Source organism: Lycorma delicatula, chromosome 4, assembly GCF_047948215.1.
Source record: "Lycorma delicatula isolate Av1 chromosome 4, ASM4794821v1, whole genome shotgun sequence".
Taxonomy (NCBI): Eukaryota; Metazoa; Arthropoda; class Insecta; order Hemiptera; family Fulgoridae; genus Lycorma; species Lycorma delicatula.
This window is the reverse complement of record NC_134458.1, coordinates 150,758,814-150,786,790: the sequence shown is the minus strand read 5'-3', so window position 1 is coordinate 150,786,790 and position 27,977 is coordinate 150,758,814. Positions and strand designations below refer to the sequence as shown.

Below are 27,977 nucleotides of genomic sequence, written 5' to 3'. Positions count from 1 at the left end.
TACAAGTAACCATATAGTGCAAGCAAAGCTGCAACAGGGAGCTATTTTTTTAATAAATCAATTACTATTACCCTGCAATTTATTTATTTTACATTAAAATATATTTTAATAATACAAATTTTATATAAAATACAAAAATAATCTACAATTAAACAGCTGTAGTATTAGTTTTATTCTTTTTAGTAATAGTAGATGGATCAATTCTTTGTAAACATAAAACTAATTCACAATGATTGGTGTGTGGAAACATATCGACAGCTACAGCAGCGATAGGAACAAAAGGATCACCTGACAAAGTTTTTGATGCTGGTCTACCTAGATCTACAAAGTTTTTTAATGCTAATTTTGCATCACATGCAAGATATACCATTTTATTTAGACGAGATGTCCTTCTTAGAAGAATTACAGCTTTTTGATCTGGAACACAACAATTTTATACTTTAAAAAAAAATTATATCACATACACGATAAAATACATTTAGACTGAAAACATTTTTATCCAAATATGAGAAATCAATCTGTTGCATGAAGGATCATGAAAATATATGCAATAGAATGAGTCAGGTATGCATCAATCTTTTAACCACCATAAATGTTTCCTTTTTTAATAAAAATACTACATTAATAATGCTACACTCCATAAAATTTTATCATTTTATGTTATTAAATTATTTTTTATTAGTTACTTTTTTCTTTAGATACATTGGTAGTATTTCATATTTACTACAAATGATTAAAAAATAAATAAAACTGATCAAAAAGAATGACTGTTTTCCTAAGTTCACACACACAGGCTCTGTGTAATACACCAGAAGTGTCTTATTTCAGCTGAAATTATTTTAATCTTTTAAATTCACAATTTTATTTAATTTCTATTTCTGAAAATGCCAAAATTACAAATACAGTCCTTTTACAACATTATAACTGTATTTTTTTTTTTTAATATTCCAAATGAACACTATAAAAAAATACTTTATAAGAATGACACTCCAAATCACGCTTAAATACCCTTGAATTTTAAAAACATGTTTTGCAGCCGCTCCTCACACTAAAGGATGAAATTAACTTTTCTATTCACACTATATTGGTATGAAATTTTCAATAAAACAAAATACTTTTGAGCTGTCCAAGAAGACAGACTTTTCATTAATTTAATTAGGTATTAATATTTTTTTTTTAATTTGGTTTAATATTGCTAACAGTAGATTTCACAGATAAAGAAATGTCAACCTTCCAACTTGCAGCATCATAACAAACCATGCTTCACATGTTCCCCACTCATACTTTTTCAACCTTAAATTGAGCATAATTGAAGAATGACTGAACCAATTTTCATCAAATTTTCACATGCACAATTTCAGATACACTAGTACAGCACACCTAAATTTCATTAAAATTGATTATTTTATTTTGGAGATTTTTGTATTACAAAATTTGAGTCTAAAATTGAGCATAAGTCATGACTTAACCAATTTTCACATGCAAATTTCAGATACACTACTATAGCATATCTAGATTTCAATGAAACTGATCTTATAGTATGGAGATTTTCGAGCCACAATATTTTATACATGGGGTTTACTTATATATTTAAGTAAATGGTATTTTCATAATCCTCATACCCCAAAACGTAAAGAAAATAAATCCATTTTCACCCTCAGCTAACACCATGCTACTGAAAGTAATACCGTACCTTTCTTCAAAGTCAGTAAAAAATACATTGGTCTTCAGAGACTTTACTGAAGATTAATAAATATATAAAATACTATAAAAAAAGACTATCTGATAATAAATAGAAATAGAATAGCAGTAACAAGTAGATGACATTTTGATGCTTTATGTATACGTTTAAGTGTACTGGTAATTATCAGGAATACCTGATATTACAATGAATTATTATCATTGGAACATCTTTTCTTAAATTCACACTTTCTTTGGGCAATGTTGATGAGACAACTGAACAAGAAGAAAAAGTAAATTACTTATCACATAATTTAAACACACAAAAGGTACTAGGAGAGTTTTACATGACTTTACTTTTATAATTTTTCAAAATAATTTATACTATACATTATACACTTTTGTATCCTTCAAAACCAGTTTTCAAAGAAACCCTGATGTTTTGTTGGAGATCTGGGCACACTCATCGCCCCAAGCCCTTATGAGGTGATCACTTGTAAAATGCCTCCTTTCAGCCTATACTTCATCTGGGGAACAACATGAAGTCACATGGAACAAGGTCAGGAATGTAGGGAGGATTCTCTTACAGTTTATTAAAGTGCTGGCCAAAATACTCTGAGCAAACTTTGGAGCAATGTGCTGAAGCATTATAGTGGTGAAAAAACCGTGTGTCAACCATGTGTTAAGTTTGGACGCAGCTCTTGTTCCTCTTCTTCTCACACTAAAAAATATGTCCACCATTCTCTTCACTGAAATGGTCTTCAAACAGCCATACAGGGTCTCCTCATTTTTGAATACCCACGCTTAGTTCTGAGCCTTGGTTTTCATTATCACTGAGCCGGGTCACAATAAAATAGCCTAGTTTCATTACCTGTCACAATACTATTCACATATGGAGATTTCCAATTTTCAAACTTTTTCAGCATTTTACCAAAACTATGAAGTCGTCTTCATAGTAAGTAACGTTCATGGCACATCATGAACATGATGTGCCATCTCATAATTGGTCAAGTAATATGGCTCCCAAAGGGAACAAAGCTTTCTAACTTGAAGGTGATCTCGCAGAATAGCACGAACTTCTAATGTATTAATGTCCAAGGACACCTGTACTTGGCTGTAGGTTAAACACCTGTATGTCTCAAACATTTTTCATATTTAAGCAATGTTTCCGTAGTCAGAGATGAAGAAAGTTGACCTGACCTTAGAGCATCCTCAAGGCAAAAATTTCCTTTTTCTAACTCTTGGTATTACCTAAATATTGTTGTGCAATGAAAACAATCCACTCCAAGCACATTTAATCATTTTCTCTAAACACTAATTATCACTTAACCCACGTGCAAAACTTTCCGGTATTCAGTTTTCAACCACATCATTACTTCTTTTCACCAACACATCTAAAAAACGAAATGACACTGAGATAGTGTCTAGAGCAGCTATGATGCAAGTTGGGACCTGTCTAAACACACACTAACTTGTAGATACATTCTGATATATTGAAAAACTTTCTTAGTGCCCTTTGTATATCTACATATATATATATATATATATATTAAAAAAAAAATTATTACTGTTTTTTTTTAATACATTTATTATTGTAAGTTACTACTTCCCTGCAAGAAGTCCATAAAGACCTAGCAGTATAATAAAAGTGAATATCAACAACTAAAAAAAAGTGCAACTATAGCTAATATAATTAAGGAAAACATACAACCAGTAATTTGCATCTTAGTAACAATAATCTGAAGTTGTGATGAATTGTACACGGTACAGACTAATCATTATAAAAAACCTGATATGTATACAGTGAACATCTTTAAGGACATGTGGTAGTGATGTATATAGTTAACATAATTTTGTAGGCAAACATGATTCTAATCAAAAATACATCAAGTTGGATTGACATTTCTTCATTTACTGTAAATGATGCCAGTTTCACATAGCACATATCTCTAATCCTCTTGCTCAAATTTAGAACATTATACAAATTTTTGCATTATTTGTATAATGACACAAAAATTTCCATTCTTTCACTCAAAGAAATGAGTCTGCAACAAATTTTAGCACAACCTAACCAATCTTGAGATACAGTACAGACATATATAAAAAACAAGTATGTATGCAATATTACAAGTAAGTATCATGTAATAAAAAATGTCTATATTAATAATAAAATAAGAATAGACTATATTTTTGCAATTTACTTAAATAAGGGAAAAAAATATATATGTGAAATATTATAAAAATCTTAATTGAAGAAATTATTTTAGAATATAAAGTGCCTATGTATGTATGTTATTAATACTTACTAACATATATTATAAACAACATATTAACTTACGAAGACCAGCACGAGGTGGGTCGACCACAGCGACAACATTATCATTTGATGCTCTACTAATAACAGAAGAAAGAATTTCTTCAGCTTTACCAGAAAAGAATGTACAATTATTTATGTTGTTTTCAACAGCATTCTGTTTAGCATCATTAACTGCCTCCTCTTGTAATTCTAACCCTAAAACCTGGCCACAACCCTGTAAAAATAAACAGATAAATTAAAAAATAATAATATATAAAAAATTACAAAAATAGTGGCACATAATACTTAAATTTTTGATATAAAATTAAGTAATTATCCTTTTTTTTAGTAGATATACCAGTTGACTGGTGAATACAATAAGAGCAGTCTACATAAGCTCTATATATACTATGGAACCAGTTTTAATCCCTTTTCATTGGAGTAAACATGATGTAAGGTTTAAAAACTGAAAGTATTTCATCAAAAAAATATGTTTATCTTAGCTACAAGAAAACAACATTTATATTTATTATGTTTAGTGATTGTTACATTTATTTTTCATAAAAATAATACTGACTGGAAATAATAAGCAAGTTAAATAAAAGTAAATTAATAATCATTTATTACAATAATGAAACTTAGTTTATATAGTAAGCTCATACACATGAGGGGCTCAACAGAAAAAAATTATGTGAGCATAAGTATAATTCAAAAAATGAGTCTGCATCAAATTTTAGCTCAACCTGAACAACCTTGAGATATAGTATAGACATATATAAAAAAAACAAGTATACATCATGTAATAAAAAAGTTTATATTAATAATAAAATAATATACTTACCCTAGCTAAACAGAGCCCAATAGATCCCGTGCCACAACAAACATCAATCAAAGTACTTTTTTCATTCAGTTCAGCTAATTTACGTACGCTATCATAAAGTAATTCTGCTACTGCTGAATTAACTTGAAAAAATGCCTCCGGTGATATTCTAAATTTAAGTCCACATAACTCTTCAACTATATACTTCTCACCAAATAGATGTTCAGGTTTTGGCAATTCTTCACCAGACTGTCTTATCAATACAAAAGGAAATAAAATTAATAATACAGTAAAAATATAAAATTATAAGAGAAGTAAAAAAAAAGTAAAGTAAAATTTACAAAAAATATTATCATTTGCATTCATGTAAATACATTATTGAAACGTGCATTATTTTTTTTACATAATCTCCAGCTAGTAGGTTGTGAAGTGACTATATGGTAGTGGAGTAGCTAAAATGCAACTTCTTAAAGGGTTGTTTTGTAACATAAACGAGGTCGAGCATTGTGCTGAAGCAAAATCTAGCCTTTTGAAAGTTAATATATTTTTTTGTACTTGATCTTTGGTCTCGTTAATCACAATAGCTCACAGGAGTTGTCACTACGCAGTGAACCTTCACTAGTAAAAATTAAATAAAAAGTGGACTTTCCATATCCCAAAATATCATTATCATTTCCTGCAGAAGGGCTTGACACTAATTTCTTTTGTGGGAGATAAGGGGATGTTTCCAGATTAAATTTTGTTACTTACCATCAGATTTAATGTGATAAATCAGTGTATCATCAATAGTTACTATTCATGTTGGAAATGAATCTACTTTATGACACTTTAGAAGCTTCTGTGGAGAAAGCTAATGTTTCATATAATATATCTGAATGTTTAGTAGTTTATGTAGAACTCAGCAAACAGAAAAGAAACTTACTTTTATTTAAAAAAAAAAATAAAGAATCATGGATGATTGAAAATGCCAAGCCTCTTTGGCATTATTATTCAAACCACTGGTTATTTTAATTCTCTAATAACCATGAGTCATTTGTTTAACTCTTTGATAGCACAGTCTTTTTTCTCTGAAGTGGAGGACTTATCTTTGTGCTGTTCATGACAGTGAGAAATCCAGCTATTTTATAAATCTTGCTTTCACTCTGTGTTCCGCAATTAAGTCTACATGTTTCACTAACTCTGAATTAAAACACCTATCATTGCTCACACTTCTACCTTTGTATATTTGGACAATGAAGCATTCATTTTAAATTGAGCTTCAAACACAATTACAAACTACTAACAAAGAAAAAATACTTTGAATGAATAAATGCTATGAGCTTCCTATTTTTTACAGTTGGTAATGCCAGCTACCTGATCAGGAGGAAAGAAAGATTTTATTTTATTTTAGAATTTCCACAGAAAAATGGAGTTGTAAATAAATGAAAAATATAATTTACTTCAAACTTGGATTATGATACCACAGATCAACCATCTGCGAATGGATTGAAAAATTAAAAAATGGTCGCACAAGTGTTATGCAAGACAAAGGAGCCGGACGACCATTTACTGCCACAAATGAGGAAAACATTGAGCATGCCAGGTTCTGCCTACGAAATCATCCACAACAGACTTGTGTTTCATAAAGTCTGTGCAAGATGGGTCCCAAAACAATTTACACAGTTGCATAAACAAACATGTTTGGACATCTGCCAGAAACATTTGTATCGCTATGGTAACGAACGGAATATCTTCTTAGACAGAATCATCACTGGTGACGAAACATGGATCCATCATTATGAGCCGGAGAGTAAACGGCAGAGTATGGAATAGAAACATCCAAATTCGCCCTGGGAAAAAAGTTCAAGACCCAACCATCCGCAGGAAAACTGATGCTTATGGTTTTTTGGGACTCACAAGGCCCAGTACTGGAACATTATGAGGAAAGGGACATGACAATAAACAGTGCGCGTTATAGTGAGATGCTTACTGCCAAGCTGAAGCCTGCAATTCGAAGCAAACGCCAAGGACTGCTGTAGAAAGGTGTTTTGTTGTTGCACGACAATGCTCGTCCACATACTGCTGCCCACAGTGCTGAAATGCTCTAGAAACTCAACTTTGAAGTACTGGCTCATCCTCCGTATAGTCCTGATCTTGCCCCTTCTGACTACCACTTGTTTGGTCCACTCAAAGAGACTTTAAGGGGCCGTCGACTTACCTCAGACGAATCAGTGAAAGAAGTGCATTCCTGGGTTGCAGCTCAACCAAAAACCTGCTTTTATGAGAGCATCAGGAAGCTTGTGCAACGATGGACCAAGTGAATTGAAATGCAAGGGGACTATGTTGAAAAATGATGTATATCATTTATACATGATATACACCTATTTATATTGCAATAAAATTTATAACTACATTGCAGATAATAATTGACTTATCCAAGTAATTTATTCATTCAAGATTAACTTACTGAACAGTATTCTAGTTACCAGCCTACTGCATAACACATTATTTCATAATTATTAATAATGACTGGTTCTAGGAAAAACGGTAAACTATGAGAGGTTATCTCTAAAGTAAAGACTGTTCATTATAAAAAAATTTATTCTGAAAACTTTATAAATATTTTTTATTTCTCTTTAACTACATACCTTATACTACTTCTCTATATAATCGTCACATGAATTATGACAATTATTGTAGCGATACACCAGCTTCAATATACCCTAGTCATATTCTTCTGCCGCCAGTCCATTTAGCCACTGATTAACAGCATTTTAAGTTCATCGTCACCTGCAAATTGCTTACCACTCAAAAATAATTTCAATTTCCCAAACAAATTATACTCAGAAGGAGCTAATTCCAGATTATATGGTGGGTAATTGTAAATTTCCCATCCAAATGTTCTCAGTAAATCACTTGTCAGACTGCAATATGTGGACATGGATTATCATGCAGCAGGACGATGCCGTCAGCCGCCCAAGTTGCCGATTTTGAATGCCGCATCATAACTTATGTAGAGTTTCACAGTAGGCTTCTGCATTTATAGTCATTCCATGTAGTATGAAATCAATCAGCAGTATGCCAAACTGATCCCAAAAGACTGTGGCCATCAGTTTGCGTCCAAATGGCTGTCGTTTGACCTTTGTTGGTTTGGTTGGTGATTGAGGATGATACCATTCACATGACTGCTGTTTTTTCTCTGGCGTGTAATACGAAATCATCATCTTTTTCTGTGGGCATAAAAAATACCAAAGCAGATCCCATTCAGATTTTTTTGTAATGTTCTGTTAAGACGTGCAGCACCCAACATGCATAAACCTTTCTGAAGCCTAAATGGTCATGAACAATGCGACCAATAACAGCTCTTAAAACATCAGGAAAAAGAATGGCCAGGTCAGAAATTTCACACCCTTTAATGCCTGGGGATTAAAGGGTGTGAAGGTAATGATGGATCCTGGGCAAAGCAGTAAAATGTAGTCCAACAGGTAGATGATAGTTTTTCATTGGCAACCTCTTTTCATTATCCTTGATCCCTTCTTCCCATTATTGGTTCAAAGAGTATATTAGATCTATCTCCATTAGGTTCTCCACATTAAAAACGTGTAGACCTCTAAAACCAATGCATCTTTGATATGTGGTAGGAGGGTTACCTATGAATCGATTCAGGAATTCTAATTTCATTCCAGTGATTGTATAGTAAGCCTAAAGGCTCAAATGCCTATTTTGTAAAATTGGACCTCTTAATCCTCAACGCAAATGGATAAATCCATGTTTAATAAACTGTTTCCTATAAAATACCAAAAAGAAAATGTTGAAGTTGAATGTAGTTTCAAAGCATACTATTAGTATTTTAAATTTACATGCCAATGATCATGGGAGTTGAAACCACTGGTAATAAAGAAAAATATCTATTTAACCCTATAAAATTTAAGCAAATTATTAGTACGGAGATTAACTGGTAAAAACTACAAAAAGCACATCTTTAAGCAGTATAGAAAGTAGTTTAGTGAGCTTTATATTTAGCAAAAAAGTAATGTTACTGGATGCAACAATTCACAGAAATGATAAAATTTTATAATTTGCATGACAGGAAAGCTGTATTTTTTAATAATAGTTAAGCTTTACAAAAATAACATATCAAAATGTCACATATGCTTTCAGTTTAATTTTAATATTCAGAGGTAAACAAATTTTCTTATCATTTTGGATGTATCAGGTTTTTTGCATTATAGGGGCTCATGTATCTACACTATTTTGTCTGGGTGAAATGAACATTTTTTAGCATTAAAAACTAAATGCTACAGTGGATGATCTTCGATTAAAAAACTTAAAGAAATGCACATCCAACCACTCACAAGAGTAATTATCAAAACAATTATAATTCTTGCTAGATGTGACAAAAAATTAAATTACAACTTATAAAAAGTTAGCGACTTCTTCTTAAAAAGTTACTATAAAACTTATAAAAGATAATAAGGAAACTTATAGAATGATGGAAATGAAATAAATATCACATATTTTTATTAAACAATTACTTACTTTTTTCGAATAATTTGAAAGTATAATGATGTAATGTTAATATCTTTTCCTTCACCATTTGAAAAATACTGCCTTAAACTTTCTTTAACTTTTTCAAGTTCTTCCTCTGTCATTTGTTGAGGATGAACTCCAACAACTAACATAAGCTGGTCAGTAACTGTCGCATGTCTTGCAGTTAATTGACGCCATGAACCACTGTGTGTTTCTGGATTAAATACATCTAAATCCGAATCTCTTATGAATTTTTCAAATACCTGTTAAAAATAACATTAATTCTGATAAAATAGCAACCTACATCTCACAATAATGATACATGTTTGCTGTAATAAAAAAATTATAACTAATGTTATCTATATAACACAAAAGAAGTAAGCAGGGAAATCCTAAATACAAAATCAACAATATTAAATACTTTTAAGAGTCCTTTGAAAACAGTTACAAAGTAATATCCAAATTTGTTTTTCACAAAATGTTTACCCATGATTTATCACGCTTAATAAATTTAACATTAAATCAAATATATTATTATGGCATTCATGAGGCAGATTCTATACACAATCATGATTATAACCAATCTAGTTTTATTATAATAATTTACTAATTCAAACAAAAAATTAAAATGAAAAAAAATTACTTACAACTCAAAAATATTTTTTATTTAATCTTTGAAGTAGTTAAAATGACATACAACAGACAGTTTATAATTAACAACTAGCAGAAGTGAAAATGTACAAGTTATGCAAATTTATGGTCATGTAGTATTGCCTGTGGTCAGAATAACAAAAGTGATCATGCAGGCTTTAAATAATGCCTGCTGTAACCATAATAAATTCTGACCTAAATTTAAAATTAAATTAAATTGGGTTATGTAAATTTGTGAATTCATTTGTATTTTATTTTATATCAAACTATTTTGTTATATGGATTTTTTAAACGTTGACAGATGATATATTTGTTAAACCGTAAAAGTTAAATTAATAGCAGCATGATTCACTTGCTATTAAATTCTTTGTTAAAATAGAATTTTAAGAAACATGACATCATGCTGGAAAAATGTACTAATGTTTTCTATATAAAGAGAGTTACGTTTGTGTGAATACACATACTCACACATATTTGGATAATTTGGAGAAATAGTGATGGGGTTAGACCTGTGACACTACCAGAAAGGGTCAGTTATATGCGTGATTTCGTCTTGGCAAGTTGTGTGTAGTGAATATATATATACAAAAACTGATCATGAAATTTTACAAACCATGAATTATAAGGTACACAGGTATGATAATTTTAAATAAAAGGCCACTTCATAAGAAACATTCTTGGGTCTACTAGATTTCTTACTCGTCAATTAATTTTTTAAAGAAAATAACTTTAAAAATATTGTTATTAAAATTGTAACATGTTAAAATGGCAAAACTATGTGTGAAATTATAATTAAAACTAATCTTGGATTGGCCAATTCTTTAGTATATGCATTAGTTAAGATATTTTGTTAATTTTTGATGTGTACAAGTTGTTATGCAATAGCGGTTCTACAAACGAACCTAAGTAGTCAAGTTGTGGGACTTTTGAGTCAAATGCATTTATTATCATTTTCTTTATTTTTATAAGTAATATGTATCATTCATAGCCGTTAGTAATATTTTTTCATATAATGAGTTTTTGTAAAATTTGTGAGAACAAAATATGCAGCATAGTCCTAGTACATTATTTTGCAAATCCCAACTATAGTAGGTACTATTTTGTTTTTTAAAAAATTTAATTTTTATAAAAATTATAAATTAAAATTTTTTGTTATTAAATTTATGTTTTTTAAAAAAGTTTACAATTTGGTATAACATCACGGAACAGAAACTTACATCGCAGAAAAGCTTACATAACAATGCCATTTATTATAGTTGGCTATTGTGAAAACAGAACATCTGTATGTAAACTTTGATGTAAAAATGAAGGATCAAAATTTAGAGCAATAAGTTACAATGAATATTAAAAAATCAATAAAACTGCTACTGAAATTTACAACTGTGGATATGGCATGAGGTATAGAACTCTGAAAACATAAAAGAAGTATTTTTGAGTAGCAATTCAAAAATAAAAATGTATGTAAATGAGAACAGAGGCAGGGGGCAAGATCTGATACATTCTGACAGATGATTAAGTGTGCAATTAATGGCTAATGAAAAGATTATGAGACTGGAGGAAAACATCTGAATCATGGTATTATTGCATTGTCCATCAAGGCAATGTGCCAAGCCACGGTGTGTTCATCATGACAAATTTCTGGCAAAAATTCTATTATTAAATTAAATGATTCTACTTATTCACCTTACAAATCTCCTATGATTTTTGGTTATTCCCAAAATTAGACTTGTCAAAAGAATAAAATTTTTCTGACATTGCTGAAACCAATTTAATGTAATAAACAAAATGCAATGTAATCATGAGCATTAAGAAAAGAGTTCCACGTCTGTTTGCAGGAATGGAAATACTGTCTAAACCAGTGTGTAGATGGACAAGAGGAGTAATTTTGTACGTGACAGTAGACATTAATGAAAGTTCTGAATGTATGCGTTTTACAGTTACATTTCAGGAATTGAATCACTGCACCAAGTGTATATTTAATATACTGTCATATTTTTAGACCTTGTATGAATGAATACAAATTATTAAATTTATCTAAAGATCCAGTAACATTTTAAAAATTACTAATAATAACAGCTGAATATATTTTTTCAATGTTTCAAATACATTATTTGTTTGATTCGTTAAAAAACACAAAACAGATCATGAAGATACTACGACAGTTTATTTTTATAAAAAGTATAGCTTACATTCAGTACTGTAAAGAAATTAAAATTTTTACCTGTACAGCTTGTTTCATTCTGTCAGGTATGTTATCAAGTCCTTGTATAGGGCCGACACCAATTGTGCCTAAAGCATAACTTCCCAGCCTGAAACCAATAGTTCTTTCACCAGTTTCTTGATTTTTACCTGTTATATAATAAATATTTAACACATATATTAAGATATTAAAGCAATTAATCATGATCATATAAGATAATTAAGATATAATTTTTGAAATAAAAATTTTACTATTTTTTAGAAAATTTACAACTAGTAATCAAGACAAGAACATCTAGGAACAAAAAATACCTTTTAATTGGGAGTCTCATTTTATTATGTTACGCAGTCAATTATTTTACCAAACTAAAACTATACACAAACAGATTTTAAATTCAAAAACACTTTTCTTGAAACTAGAATTTTTTTTTTATTTACTCACAAGCAGAAAAAAAAGTTGTCTTAATCACAAAATTGACTTAGACAAAAGTTTTGTTTAAATCACTGATCAGGTTTGGTTTTAATCTCTTTTCTTTTCTATTTTGTTATAATCTTTTAAAATCAACAATTTTTTACATTCTACACAATCAATAATCTGTTTTATTATATACAACTTCCTGTATTTCTCTGTAGTTTTTACCTTTCACACCACACTCTATTAAAAAGCTTAGCTAAACCTGGGTGTTTTAATACATTATCTACTGATTTAGTCACTCCTTTCAAGATTCTTCCACAAATTTCATAGCTGGGACTGCAGGTCATAAGATGAAAGGGGCTTTCATCTTATGACCTCTTTATTTTGAATTTTATTCATCACCTAATTTTCAAAATGCTCCTGTAATGCTATAATTCAAAGGCTTCTGATTTTTTACTTTGATTTTCTTGCCATTAACATTTTACTGCCACAAGTGCTATAAGCAACAAAAATATTTTATAGGATTTTCTAATGCTTATAAATTATATGTGATATGAACAGAACATTTTCAGTGTGAAAGCTCTCATTGCTTTTGTCACTTGTGCTTTTTATACTGTACTACTTCATTTATGTTTTGCAACTTTATTAACTATACAACAAACTTCTAACTTAGGTGTATTGTGTTTATACATCTATAGATTTAATTTCTCATTATCTCCTTTCTGTCACATTCCATTACCTTTGTTTTAGTTTTATTTATTTTCAAATAAAATTTCTCACCTATCAATAAATGAAAGTCATTAAGCATTTTTTCTAACTTATCTTTTGTTTCTGTCACAAAAACCATGTTGTCAGTGAATCTTAAAATCTTAATTTTATCCTTAGATACCTACTTACTCAACTCTCAAAATCTTCCTTCAGTTTCTGAATTGCTTTTTCTAAGTGCAAGTTGTAAAGAATTGGGGTAGACTAGATCTCTACTGCACTCTTTTCTGAATCAGAACTTGCCTTACTTCTTCTTCTTCTACCTAATTCTTGTATAGATTATAAATAACTTTCATTTCCAATAATTCAGCTCAAATGTTCTTAATACTTTATTCCATTTTACATTATCAAATAGTTTGATAAATATCAAGATGTAAAGATGCCTGTAAATGGTTTTATTTTACTTAAGCCTGTATTCTACATTTAATCTGTAGGCCAAAATTACCATTGTCATGCCAGTGCTCTTCTGAAACTGAATTGATTCTCATCTAATATATTTTTTTCCCAACTTTTTTTTAATTTGCAAATAATTCTATTATATACAAGATGATTCAAAGAAACAGGAAATTTTGAAAGTTGTGTTGGTAGCCGTGGGCGATTGGTACCACTTGATAAGTGGCGCCAGCCTCTCTAACCTAACCTGCCATTTAGTTGTCATGGATCCTTGGAGTGGTGTGCAACATGCATTTGCTATCAAAGTGTTTTACAAAAACAATGACAGTGTGGAGGGAGCGCGTAGAGAATTTCGCCGTCATTTTAATCTGGGACGGCACGACCGTGTTCCATCAGCACATGCAATTAAAACATGGATATCTAATTTTGAGGAAACTGGTTCGGCAACGAAAAAGAAACCTCCAGGCCGTGAGCAAACCGTCTGTACACCACACAATGTTCAAACTTTACAAGATGCTGTCACACGAAGTCCACATCAGTCAATCCGTTGTCTCTCAGCATCTTTAATCTTTACAATTGCAATACCATTCATACAAGTTGCAGACACTCCAGTAACTGAAACTGAACGATGCAGTTGTGCGAGCACAATTCTGTAATGTAATGCTTCAGAAGATAAATGATAACAAAGAGTTTGGGGTTTGTTCACGAACTGTGGAAGTCAGATGAAGTGCATTTCCACCTCAGTGGATTTGTTAACAAGCAAAATTTCAGATACTGGGCACAAGAAAATCCTACACAGCTACACCAGCGTCCATTGCACAGCCATAAAGTGACTGTGTGGTGTGCTATGTCATCTTACGGTGTTATAGGCCCTTATTTTTTTGAGGATAACAACGGTCTTGCGATTACAGTGACGTCGGCTCGTTATGTAGCCATGCTTGAAACCTTTGTTGTGGAACACCAAAGAGATTTCCACCAATTCTTAACACAGCCTGGTTTCAACAAGACGGAGCAATTGCACGAATATCGATGGCAGCTGTACGCTGATTGTTTGGACAACGTGTCATTTCACAAAATGGTGACATTAGATGGCCTCCCAGATCGCCTGATCTCTCAGCTTGCGATTACTTTTTGTGGGGTCTTCTTAAAAGCAAAGTGTTCCACAGTAGATCTGCTACAGCGGAAGAACTGAAGGCAAAGATCCGAGAAGCAATTGCGGAAATTCCAGTTGAGATGTTACATCAAACCATGAACAATTTAACGAAGAGACTTCGTGAGTGTTTACGTAGAAGAGGAGGTCACCTGCATGATGTCATCTTTACAAAATAAACTAAAATGTATGTATCCTAAAATGGCAACATTTATACAAAATAAAATTCATTTTCTAAAAAAGATTTTTCATTGTTATTTAATTTTTTAAATTTCCCGTTTCTTTGAGTCACCCTGTACTTTCTATGCATGAGAAGTAAAATTTATCTGCTGCTGCGTTCTTTGGTATTGTAACAAAATTACACTGTTTTAAAATCTGTGGGTATTTCTTCGGTCTCTTAAATTTTGCAATTTAATGTATAAAGCTTATTTAGTCCTAGTTTTCCAAAACTGCATACTAATTCAGATGGTATGTCACTAATTCCTACTGTTTATTCTAAGTCTCTCAGACCTTATCACATTGAAATCATGATATAGTTTCCTCAGAAATCATAATCAATTTACTCTTTCTACTGTAGTACTTTATGAGATTATTTTTCTCTTATTTTATTTTTTATTATTTTTCTATGGAGTACTACAAGTACTCCTTCCACCTATTAGTTTCTGATACCATTCCCATATCTGATAATAATATATTTTGATTTAACTTCTTCAAACCTTTTCATCTATTCTTCTATATGTTCATCTTACCTTTTCAGAAATATTTCTCTCTACCTCATTATATCCCTCTTACAACCAGTATTTCATTACTACTCTGCACTTCCTATACATTATTACAATCTTCTAGGCAAAATATGAAATTAATAGCCAGTTTTTATCATCAGAGATCATCCAGTGGAGGACTCAATACATTACTGTCTTTGTCTCAGTTGAAATAGAAATTAAATTTTTTTAACATATAGACCTAAATTTATAGGAGGGTGTAAAATTAAAATTATCAATTTATTAGTGTAGAATAAGTATTACTGTAAGTGTATTACTCTCAACTAATCTACATCTAACGTTTATTACTGCAATATTTTCCATTAAAGCTGATCAATTGTTATGTTTCTAATTATATAAGTGTTGAAAATTAAGAAGTGGTGGGAGGACTCGTAATAAGGTTTGGTTGTAACCAATCATTAAGTCGTGCATAGCGTTTGTTGGGAGCAACATCAACTTCGCTCCACCAGCGAGCAGTCGCACTTAGTGCTTTGTTTGTAAGTAACATGGCTTTGCTCTGTCAGTGAGTATATCATTATTTGTATTTACTATGTAGTTTAGTGAATCTTGTTATTGAATATTGTTTATCTTATATATCAATTATCATCATTCTCATACTGGTCTAAGGGAATGTTGCAGTCCTAGCATTATCCTATACAGTCCACTACTTCCAAATCAACATAAATTTTCTACCTAAATGGTATTATTCTATCATTTATTATACCCAAAATTTCTATGGTTCTCCAACTTCATTATTTCTTTAGTTCCCTACCCCGCATCCTTTTTTGGTCCTATGGGCCGCATTATTTCTTTGGTTTCCTAATCCAGCAATAAGCGTTTTTGAATTATAAAACAATATTTATTAATGAGAACATAATGAATTAATTGAACATAATAATAATATTGTAAGAACTGTCCAAATCATCACTCCAATCCTCGATTTGATAGTCGGCTTAGATCAATATCTTGAACAAAGGGATACAACAGTCTCCCATGCTTATTGAAAAAATGTTGAATTTATATATCTGAAAAATATTGAATTTATATACATGTTTACTGATTTAAATTAAGGATTTACTAAAAAAGTAAAAAGTGATTTACTAAATCATGTTTATAAATTTAATAAAAAAAGATACGTCGTAGTCTTGAAGTCTTGTTGGCAGTTTACGTTTCCTTTCTGAGTGTCTCAAAATAGGTTGTTGCTGCACTCCGACTGCTCTTGAGATTCCCGCATGGCTTCAGGAGGCACCGGGTGGAGCCCCTCTGGGGGATCTCTTCTTGGTTCATCATACATGTTTAGTGACAAAGCAAATGTCTTTGTTTTAGAATTGATAGAGATGAATAGTAGTTGATCAATGTGTCTCTTCTGGGAATATCCGTCACGATCAGGCTTAACCACATAGTGAAGTTTTCCAAGCTCCTGAACTACAGTTCCAAGTCTCCACACTGGTTTGCCAGTGGAGGGGTACAACTTTGCTTGTACTCAATCTCCCATGCTTAGTTGACATTCTCTGGGAGTGATGTTGGAAGGTGATAATGTGCGTGGTGGTTTCAGAAGGTCTAATTTAATATGTCATCTTCATTTTAGGTACAATTCTGATGGAGATTTACCAGATGAGAGATTCTTTTCGAAGACACTGGCATTTTTATTGAAGATTTCATGTTCTATGTTAATCGGTAATACTGAATGTATTGAATTGGTATTACCCATTTTGGTGTCAATATCTTGTAGGTGAATACCCAGGTGCCTAATCCAGGAATGGCCCAAGTGTGGAGAAAAATTCTACCAACTTCTACCAGTGGTGCAAATATGCCAGCAATGTATGAGCGAAACCGTATGTTGTATTCTGAAGTTCAGTATTCAGGTTTAGTCTGTCAAAATTTGATTTGTTTAACAGGGTTTGTCCAGCTCTAGAATCTACTTCAAACTGCTGGATTTTGTTGTTTATTTTACTTGAATGTAGTATTTTTTTGTGTCTTGATCTGGATTGTTAATTTCATATATTGTGAATTGATCTTGGAGGAAGGAATCTTCTACTGCATCTATTGTCTTTACACCTTTCTTTTCAGACATAATTTTTTTAGGCACACATTATCAACGTGACTGCATCACAGTTTACAGCATCCAACAACAAACCTGCAAGACGCCAACACTTTTGTTAACTGCTATGTACACAAAAGTTTTTCTTTTTCTCCTTGTCACCACTTGTTATGTCTCTTAATTAAATAAGCACATACGTTTTTCAACAATAAAACAATATTTATTAATGAGATCATAATGAATTAATTGAATATAATAATAATATTGTAAGAACTGTCCACATCATTACTTCAATCCTCGATTCAATAGTCGGCTTAGATCGATATCTCGAACATTGGGATACAACATCAATTTAGGGTAATTTTCTCAAAATTTGAATTAATGAAAATATAGTTATTAAAAATCTTCTGTTCTACATAAGCACAGCTACTCTATTGTTCTACATAAGCATAACTTTCTAAAAAATAAATTTTTGAATAATTTTTGAGGCTACATGTGGGAGGGAGGTAATGACTAAAGAATTAGGTTGCAAGTGCTTCATGTCTTATATCTGCTAGTGTTTACTATCAGAAAAACTTATCACATCTTCCTTAAAATGTACCATTAAATTACTAGTATTTCAAGAAGTAAAATCTAGTTTAGATAAATAAATAAGAATTCAGTCTGGAATGTTTTCAAAATTTCATATTAAATAACAGACAAACATATAGTCATCGTTAATCATGTTTTATCATAGTAAAGGCAATAAAATAATAAAAAAATTTAATAGCACAGAAATTCTAGACGTACACATTAACACATATTCCAGAAGTAACATTAACAGCCTAAAATATAGTTGCTAAGAGGAATCAGATAAAAACTAGAATGATTTGTTTGATATGGCTGATAAATAACAAATAATGTTTTAAGAAACAGAACAATAGACATGATAAATATTTGTTCAGTCTAAGTGAAATGCCACAATCTAATAAGGTACACAGTGTAAGTCTGATGAAATAAAAATTGAAAAAAATTTGAATGAAAAAAAAGACAAAAAATAGTTTTATAATAATTTCATATTTATTTAAAAAATTTCAATTTAAGAATGTAATTGTAGGAAATGTAAACTCAAAAAATGTCCTGAAAAATCCAAAAATACCAATTTTCTGAATTTTTGGAGAAATTGTAAAATTTAAATAAATATGTATTTAGATGAAATAAAACCTTTTTTCTAGTTTACAGTAAAGTTTTTAACTGATTGTTCCATTTCATAGTGTCAAAAAATAATAAATAAGTCATACCATACTTTTCTATAGAATGATACTGTAAACTGATATTTGTGTAAACAATGTTGTCTATTCTTAAAATATTTTAGGCAACATTGAAAGTGTTTACATCATACAGTAAATATAAAAAAATATCTTTTACCTATTGTAAATTCACATTTATTCCTGTATCCATTGCATTTTTCTGGTAAACCAATAATATCTAACAACTGGCATGGTAAACCATCATATTTTGATGCCTGTTCTTCAAGCCAAGGTTTTAATGAACGGTTTGCAGAACCTAATTCATTTGCGAATCTTTTAAGAAGTGCTTTAACTGTTTCTTGCTTTTGCACTAACTAAAAAAAAAAAATAAAAATAAAAAAAAAATAAAAATAAACATTAAAATCTGTCACTTCATGGAGTTAAAAATAAAATCATGGTTTACTGCTTTTATTAAAATATCAAACTTACTCACTTCTGAATTTTTGAAAACTTGTATAGGCAGAAAAACTGGCATTCCTTATACTTTTGATGTTCACATACTACCTTTTGATTCCAGTGCTATTTTTTCCATCAAATGTGATAGTTATTTTACTCATCTTACACAGATGTTGCTTCATAAATTCAGCAGATAACTTTCTAAATGCCACAGGGTCAAGTTGCAATGTCTTTTATTACACCATTTCAGAGGTGCTCTCAAACATCTGAAATGTTTTTGTAAATAATTTTTTCATCTATGAAGATTGAAAAAATTACATCATGCTTCACCTTCAAATGATTGAATCATGAAAGTTTTAAATATTTACTAGTAATTTTAAGTTAAAGCTTTTTTTGTTAAATAGTTGCTTTTGGATAAAGAAAATAACTTAAAATTTTACATTATAGTTTATTTAACAAAATAAATTATAATAACTTCAGGGGCGGTGTCCAGATAACATAATTTCCTACAAAACTTATAATTCAGGACTTTCACTTCCAAAAAAAAACTGTTACAAATGACTGCAAGATTAATTAATAATCATGAATCAATTAAACTGGGTCTCAATAGTAGCTGTACTAGTAATCTTCTGTTCAACACAATGAACTGTAAGTCAGTTTTTACATCAAAGTAATGCATTTGTTCAAAATTTCAATATTTTCAAATATTAAACATTTGTTGAATTCGTTCTATGCTTCTTCCAAGATTCAAGAATTTATAATAAAAAAGAGTTAACATCATCAGAACTCATCATCTGGTGTTGTCTGATGACAGGTCCCTTATGCTACTGTTGTGTCCATCCATATATGTCCTAAACCTCCTTCATCCCCTTGTACTATGTGGGCAGAAAAACAGTTTACAATGAAATAAATCCAGGTTAATCAGGCTTTACTGCTGCCAATTCTTACTGATAATATCGCTCACTGCTCCTGGAAAAGGTTGGGAGGATAAGCCATGGTAGAGATCGTCCAGTGTGTTCATTTGTGGTGAGATAAACTTAGCCATACTCTAACGCAGAATGATGGCAGATTTAAGTGCGTTAACCATCAAAAGGCATTAGTTAGCTTGTTTGTGGGTCCATGAATATCCATACACTAGTAAAACATTGGAGAACATTATGAATGACTTCTTTGTGCAATTTGGGAAATCGTCACCAACAAAAGTGTTATTGTCATGGAAGAAGAAGGTTTTTGTAAGTGCTTTTGATGCGTCACGCAGGGGGAGGCTGGCTGAGTACACAAGATGAGATGTGTGCTGCTGTATATGCACTGATTCATCGATCGATCACCAATGAAATCAAAGTGGAAATGTTCTGCAGACAAAGGCATTCCAAGATTTGACAACACGAGACCACATGCAAAAGGACTTGAAAGTTAAATGATTTTGTCCAGTCACAGTTAATGAGTTGAGTGACAATGACCTTAATCAGTGTTTATGCATGTCAGTTAATGCTTTCTAAGAGAAAACGATTAAAAGAACATCATTTTCTCAGACAAATGTGCAATTTATCGAAGCTCTCACAACCAAAATGGTTTTTTTTCTGGACAAAAGACAATCCTTACTTTTTTTTTTGAGGAAATTGGACAATGTCAACCTCATGTTATAATTTAGGCTGGGATGACAGCTGAATATCTCCTTGATCCTTATTTTTTCAGTGACATAGTCATCGACTGAATAAGAATCAATACAGTCACCTGAGAACGATTGACAAGAGGTTGTTTCCAGAATTAATGGGAAAAGGGAACGTTGACATCATTACATTTCAGCAAGACAGTGTTCTAGCATACTTTGCTTTGAACTTTGGCAGACACCTCGATGAAATTTTTCCAAATCACTGGATCAGACGAGTTACAGACTCCATTGCCTTGGTTAGCAAAAATTCCTGACCTTACCACACCTAACAATACACTCTGGGGTTTTGTAAAAGAGAACTGAAAACACAGATACATCAACGAGCAGCTCCAAGATACTGTTCAATCTACATTTGAAATTATCATCCCTGATATGCTGTTGCAGATGAACAATCAGTCATGGAGGTGTATACAGCCGTGCTATGAACATGGTGGAAGCCACACAGACGTTTTAGATGTGTAGAAGATAAGCTGCACCTGTACTAATAATTTCATAACAAGTGAAAAGGAAATTCCTGGTCACCCCTTAGTTTCCAATCCTCATCTAATTTTTTTACTTTATCCTCTTCTTCCTCTTCCTTTCTCCTTCTACAGACCCTTCCATGGCAACTGGCAAGATTTCACTACCTTTAACCTCATGTCCTAAACAGTTTCCTTTTCTTTTGTGTGTTTCCCTCATAAGTACTTTCCCTCTTCTTTAATCCTGCTCATTACTTCTTTATTCCCCATCTTATCCATCCACCTTACTTTCTTCAACCTTCTCCACATCTGCATTTCAAAATTCCCAATCTAGTCCCTCTCCCGTTTCCTCACTGTCCATGTTTCAGTTCCATATCAGACACTCCAAACATAGCATTCAACTTAACTCTTCCTTTACTATTCAGCTTTTACAATCCAGTAATTTCCTCTTCCTTCTTTAGCATTAAATCCTTTTATTTCCACATGCTCTTCCAATCCTCTGTCACCATAGTTCTCAAATATCTGTAATTTCTTAATTTTCTGTATTCTTACTTCAAATGTCCTTACCACTAAATTCTCTTTACTGTTTACTTCTATTACTTCAGTTTTTCCTAAATTTATTTTCATTCCATACTCTCTTATTCCTTCATCCAGGGCTGTTAACAATCTTTTAAGCCTGTGTGCCAACAGTTAAAATTTCCTAACATCACGAAACTTATACATCAGAACTAAGGGTCATAAATTTAAGATCAGGATTCTTGCTAAGTACCAGCCTTAAAAGATTTATCATAAAAAGTTTTAATATATTAAAATATATATTTAAAAAAAAATATATATAATAATGCAATTTACATCACATTCTTAAAAAATCAACAAGATAAATTTCAGAATACTAAATCTACAGTGAAAAGCTCAGCGAATCTTAAGTAAAGCAAGGCCAAAAAATTAAAAATACCCAAATCAACATTTTTTCCTAATTAATTAAAATCTGATATATTTGTTATACCTGTTCTGAATATGGAACATTCCATAATGGTGTCGCATTTGCTTTTAAGATTTCTTCTTGTGTCATTGAAGGGTCAAGTTTTTGTTTTTTTGCATCATTATTTCCAAGACGATTTTCATTTCTTCGTTTCACTAATGGATCTGGAGCAGCCTTTGCAATATCTGCTGTAAGTAATTTATTTTTCCATGTGTACCCATTAAGTGCTTGGAGTGCATCTTCCCTATCTTTCTCTGAACGAAAACAAACATAAATCCACGAACTTCCTTTCTTAGGTGGTTTTATTTTATTTGACCCCAATTTCAATTTTTCATTAAGAAGCTTTTTTAATTCCTATAACAAAAGATATTTATAATAATAATAAAATACATATGTAAAAAAAAAATAAATAAAATACACTAATAAAAAAAAGTAATTTATTCACTTAAGGTTGCTACAGGGTATTTTAAACACAATTATAATTATTTGTGAGATGAAAATTATTTTGTAGCATATGAAAAATGGCACGACTATATGTAAAAAATTCTACATAGAATGCATAAATATTACTGTAATTGATAAATTGTATGACTGGAAACAAAATGAAATCTAATAAAATTCACATATTTTAATAACATTTTATAACGTAATAAATCAAACTTTGTTTATGCAAAATAACAGTAACTCTGAAGATAATACAGTTTATAGATTTAAGTCATCTTTTCAATTTTGTCTAGATACTTTCATAACTTTTTCTACATCTTGCAAATGATTTTATCTATTACATCATTTTTGTTCATATAAACGTATAAATAAATATTGAAAAAAATGTATTATTTAATCTTTATTCTTATTAAGGTAAAAAAATCTTCTTTCATCATATTTTTTATTTAAAAGTCTTAATGCTCCTAATCTAATTAATCAAATTCAAGATATTTAACAGTGTCACCAATATTATCAGAATAAATTATAAAATTTTTCTGACATTTCTTAATAAACTAAGGATTCAGTCATAAAATATCAGAATATAACAAATTAACAATAAAAAAAAGTCAAGATATCATTATCAAAATGGCAATTTCATTGTAAATGATTGACTGTTATAAATCACTTGAAACTAATTAATGCTAGCAATTACAAAGAACTAGAGAGATTAGGTTGTATTTAAAATATAAAACAAACATGATGTTAATATGCAAATAAAAAAAATGCATGTAGGCAATAGTGCGCCTTTAAACCTAATGTTGGGTTCTCTCTCTCTTGCACACACGCACCCCCTCCACACATACACACAGAGAGAAAAAAGTTTTGCAATATATCAGAATGGATCATCACAAGCAGTTACAAGTTATTGTATGTTTAGGCAGTCCCAACTTGAACTGCTCTAGTCACTGTCTGGAGTCGCTTGCTTTTTAGCTGTGTTAGTGAAAAGAAGTAATGATGTCATCGTGGTTGAAAACTGCTATTAAAAAATAGCTATTTCCTTCATAATAAATACACAGGAAGAAAAATGGATCTGCATGACTTTCAGTTAGAAATTTGTCAGAATTTGTTGCCAGATCCAGACATACCAATAATAAAACAGCCTACTTCAGCAGTTCATTTACCCAGCTTGCTACCCAAGGGAGCTAATAACAAGACTAAAAGAAAACATTGTAGGTTATGTGCACAAAAATTAAAAAAACGACGAGACTGTATTTATAACTGTTCTCTGTGTCCAAATTCACCTGGCTTGTGTTTAATTCCATGTTTTAAAGAATTTCACAATTATTAATCAGTAGATTCAAAAAATCTTATCTTTATACATTTTTTTGAAATAGCTGACAAAATACTAAAATTCATTACCAGATAAATTAAAAATCTTTTTATCTAAGATTGTTTGTGCTTGTCAGGTATGTGTGTGCTACATTGGTAAATTTGTTTAATATGTTTAGAAAAATTATTATTCTGATAATTCTTATTCATGAAATAGTGTTACTGATCGTAATGTAATTGTCACAATATTTTTAAAACTTAATGGAAATATATTACTTACACATTATGACAATAATAATTTGACATGATGTGTTAATTACACTGATATAAAAAATAACATTCTTTTAATGGTTCTCAAAGTGATATCTTTCTCTGCATTATATTTTGCATAGATTACATTAAATAGAATCTTTCTATTAGCAAGAGTTTAATAGAAATGACACATTAAAAGTCTGTAAAGTTAATATAATTAATGTTATGGGATGTCGTATACTTACATTAAAACTTCTTAACAGATAACAGATCAACTAAATCAGATAACAGATCTTCTTTTATAGGTAGTCCCGGGTACATCTTTGATTAAAGTCCAACAATAATCAGTTAGGATACTAACATCCATTTACCTTTGTCACGGTTCTCCAACACTGAAATATTTTGATTTAAATGTTCACCATCTTCATCACTTATTGCCCGTAGGTTTGGTGAGAAGAAATCCAGATGTGAATGTAGGAAACTGATTTTTAGTGACATATTTCATCCCTTAGCTCTGTATGAATTTATCAGTTTATCTTTAATATTCTGGAAAGTTATTGTATGTTTAGGCAGTCCCAACTTGAACTGCTCTAGTCACTGTCTGGAGTCACTTGCTTTTTAGCTGTGTTAGTGAAAAGAGTTAATGATGTCATCGTGGTTGAAAACTGAATACTGGGCAGCTCTGGACATGGGTTAAGTGTTGATCGATGTTTACAGGTAATGACTCTTGCTTGGAGAGGTTTGTCCTCATTGTACAACAGTATTTAAGTAGTAACAAGAGTTTGAAAGAAGAAATTTTGGCTTTGAAGATGGTTCAAGGTCAGGTCTACCATCTTCATCTGCAACTGACGGAAACATGGCTGCAGTACAAAAATCCTTGTGACCTACCCCCAGATAGAGGTGTCCTTGGATATTAATACATCAGCATTTCATGCTATTCTGCAAGATCACTTTCAAGTTATAAAGTTTTGTACCCTTTGGGTGCCACATAATTTGAACGAGGATCAGATGGCATGTTGTTTTTCATGATGCAGTGAAATACTGAAAATGTTACAACATGGAAAATCTCCCTATGTTAACAGTATTGTGATAGGAACGAAACTTGGCTGTACTATTATGATATCCTGACCAAGGCTCAAAACAAAATGTGAATGTTCGAAGGTGAGGAGACCCCTATGGCTCTTGAAAATCCAGATCAGTGAAGAAGAGAATGGTGACTATTTTTTTGTGTGAAAAAGATTTTTGAGCAAGTTGTGTTGGAAAATCAGAAGACAGTTAAAGGGAAGTGGTATATCGAGGAATGCCTACCTACAGTTGTTGAAGTTCTCTAGAAGTGTACCCACACTCAAGGATGGAGACATGGTTTCTTCATCAAAATAATGATCCAAAGTTTGCTCCAAATATTTGGCCAGCACTGAAATAAAACTGGTAGAGCACTTTCCCTACAGTCCTGACCTCACTCCATGTGATTTCGTGCTGTTCCCGCAAATTAAGAACAGACTGAAAGGGAGGCATTCTACAAGTGATGATCTCTAAGGACTTTGGATGATGAGTGTTCTCAGATCTCCTATGAAACGTGGCGGGGTTTCTTTGAAGACTTTTTTTGGAGGATGGAGAAGTGTAAAATTTGTGGTGAAAATTATAAAAAATAAAGTTGTGTTGCAAAACTTTCCTACTGCCCTGTGTATATATCAGAACAAAAATGATTAACAGAATAAAAGATATTAAAAAATTGAACAAAAATAGAAAAGTAAAAACAGACATAAATGCATAGAGGCATTTTACTCACTTATTAAAATCCTGGAAGGTCCTGTGTATATATATATATATATATATATATACAGATACATACATATCTATTGGAACTTTACTAATTTGAGGCATATATGGAGCTGTTTCTTTTGTTTCTACTGGGTGTGAACCTGTAGTTTACATCTCTAGATCTTAGTCAGTTTATAGTGTTAACTAGAACCTAAAAATTATGAAAAGGAGATGATACTGAGGGGCCATTAGCACTAAAATATCTCTATTCTACCAAATCTTTAAACAGTTTTCTTTGAGCCATCCCACTGCACAGGAAAGAAAGTGTTAATTTATTATGATCACTAAACAAACCACTTGAAATTTATTACATTATTTCTATTTCATATTTCTGTGAGATGAATAATTGTTACTATTAGTGGTATACAGTAATGAAATCAATTTTAATTTAAACCTATAGCAACACCATAACTTTACTAACAAACCTTAAATATTTTTTATAGCATTACAAATTTAATTTTCAATGACCTAATGAAAATTACAATTTTGTAACAATATTAACTTTGATTTTATAACTGTAAATATAAAATGTTGACATTATATATATATATTCTGGCAAAGCTAGTGAGCTTTGCCAAACTATTTTACTGCTTCCAGTAAAGACTAACAAACATCTGAAGATATTGATGAAAAATTCATTATTGTTTTAAAATAAAAAATTTTGAAATAAGTAACATTGGTAAACTGCAATTTTTCCTAAGTAGCCAGTTTATACAAAAATATTACAATCATTAAATTACATAATTGTAATAACTACATCTTTCAAAAAATATGAAAACAGAAATTATTTATATTTCCTTCATTTACAAAAGGTTTGAAGGAAATAGAATGAAAACATACTGAAACTCTTAAAAATATACAAAGAAACAGAAAAGAATAGATAAGAGACATAGAAGGAAAAATTTATTTTAAAATGTGGTGGAACAAGGTAATATTAAAAATTAGACAGGATAATATTCCATGAAAATATATATGTACCTAATGTCCATGAAAGCTAAATTAAGATAAATGTGTTAATATTACATTAGTAAGGAAATCATTCACTACACTACTGCCAACTAGTAGACGAATACACAAAAAATTCCGATTTCATAAAGTAAAAACTAATATTAACTTTCTGTCTAGTCTAAAAGCACATTGTGGCAAAAGTATATAGCATCACACATTAATTTAATTAAACATAAAAAGTTACAACGTATAAATTTAAATTACTAATCTGAATGTTTGCTAAGCCTATCTAAAGCTTTAAATTAAATAAGCATTATTTATCATGTTAACTTGACTAAGAACCACACTTAAGAAAACAACACAAATAAGATAGGCAACTGAATATTAATAAATATAATCACATAAATAGAAATGAAATGAAATTGTATACTTCTTACACTGATACCGTAGAATTTCGGTAATCCCCGTATTTCAATTTTATATTTCTCTGAAGTAAAATCATTCCTTTCTAAATAGGCATAAGGATTATCTGTGGGATTGTTATCATTATCCACGTCTGTTACATTACTTTCATCACAGACCTCACTTTTTACGGTTATATCACCAGGCATTCTAATAAAGTAAATTTACTATAAGGTAAACTTAACTAATAAACTTCAAAACGTACTAACAGCACAGAAAACACACTACGCCGTGATATAGGTTACGTATATATTAGTAATGG

General features: G+C 30.9%; 1 protein-coding gene across 1 annotated transcript; it reads right to left on the bottom strand.

The window, feature by feature from the left end:
* Positions 1-78: 78 nt before the first annotated feature.
* On the bottom strand, positions 79-27,977 carry LOC142323957 (tRNA (uracil-5-)-methyltransferase homolog A). The gene is made up of 8 exons (XM_075364374.1): positions 27,691-27,977; positions 22,502-22,831; positions 19,088-19,283; positions 12,178-12,305; positions 9,315-9,568; positions 4,818-5,049; positions 4,019-4,211; positions 79-417 (listed from the first exon to the last, which is right to left on the bottom strand). Exons 1-8 carry the CDS (start codon positions 27,862-27,864, stop codon positions 149-151), a joined length of 1,776 nt encoding a protein of 591 aa, XP_075220489.1. The 5' UTR covers positions 27,865-27,977; the 3' UTR covers positions 79-148.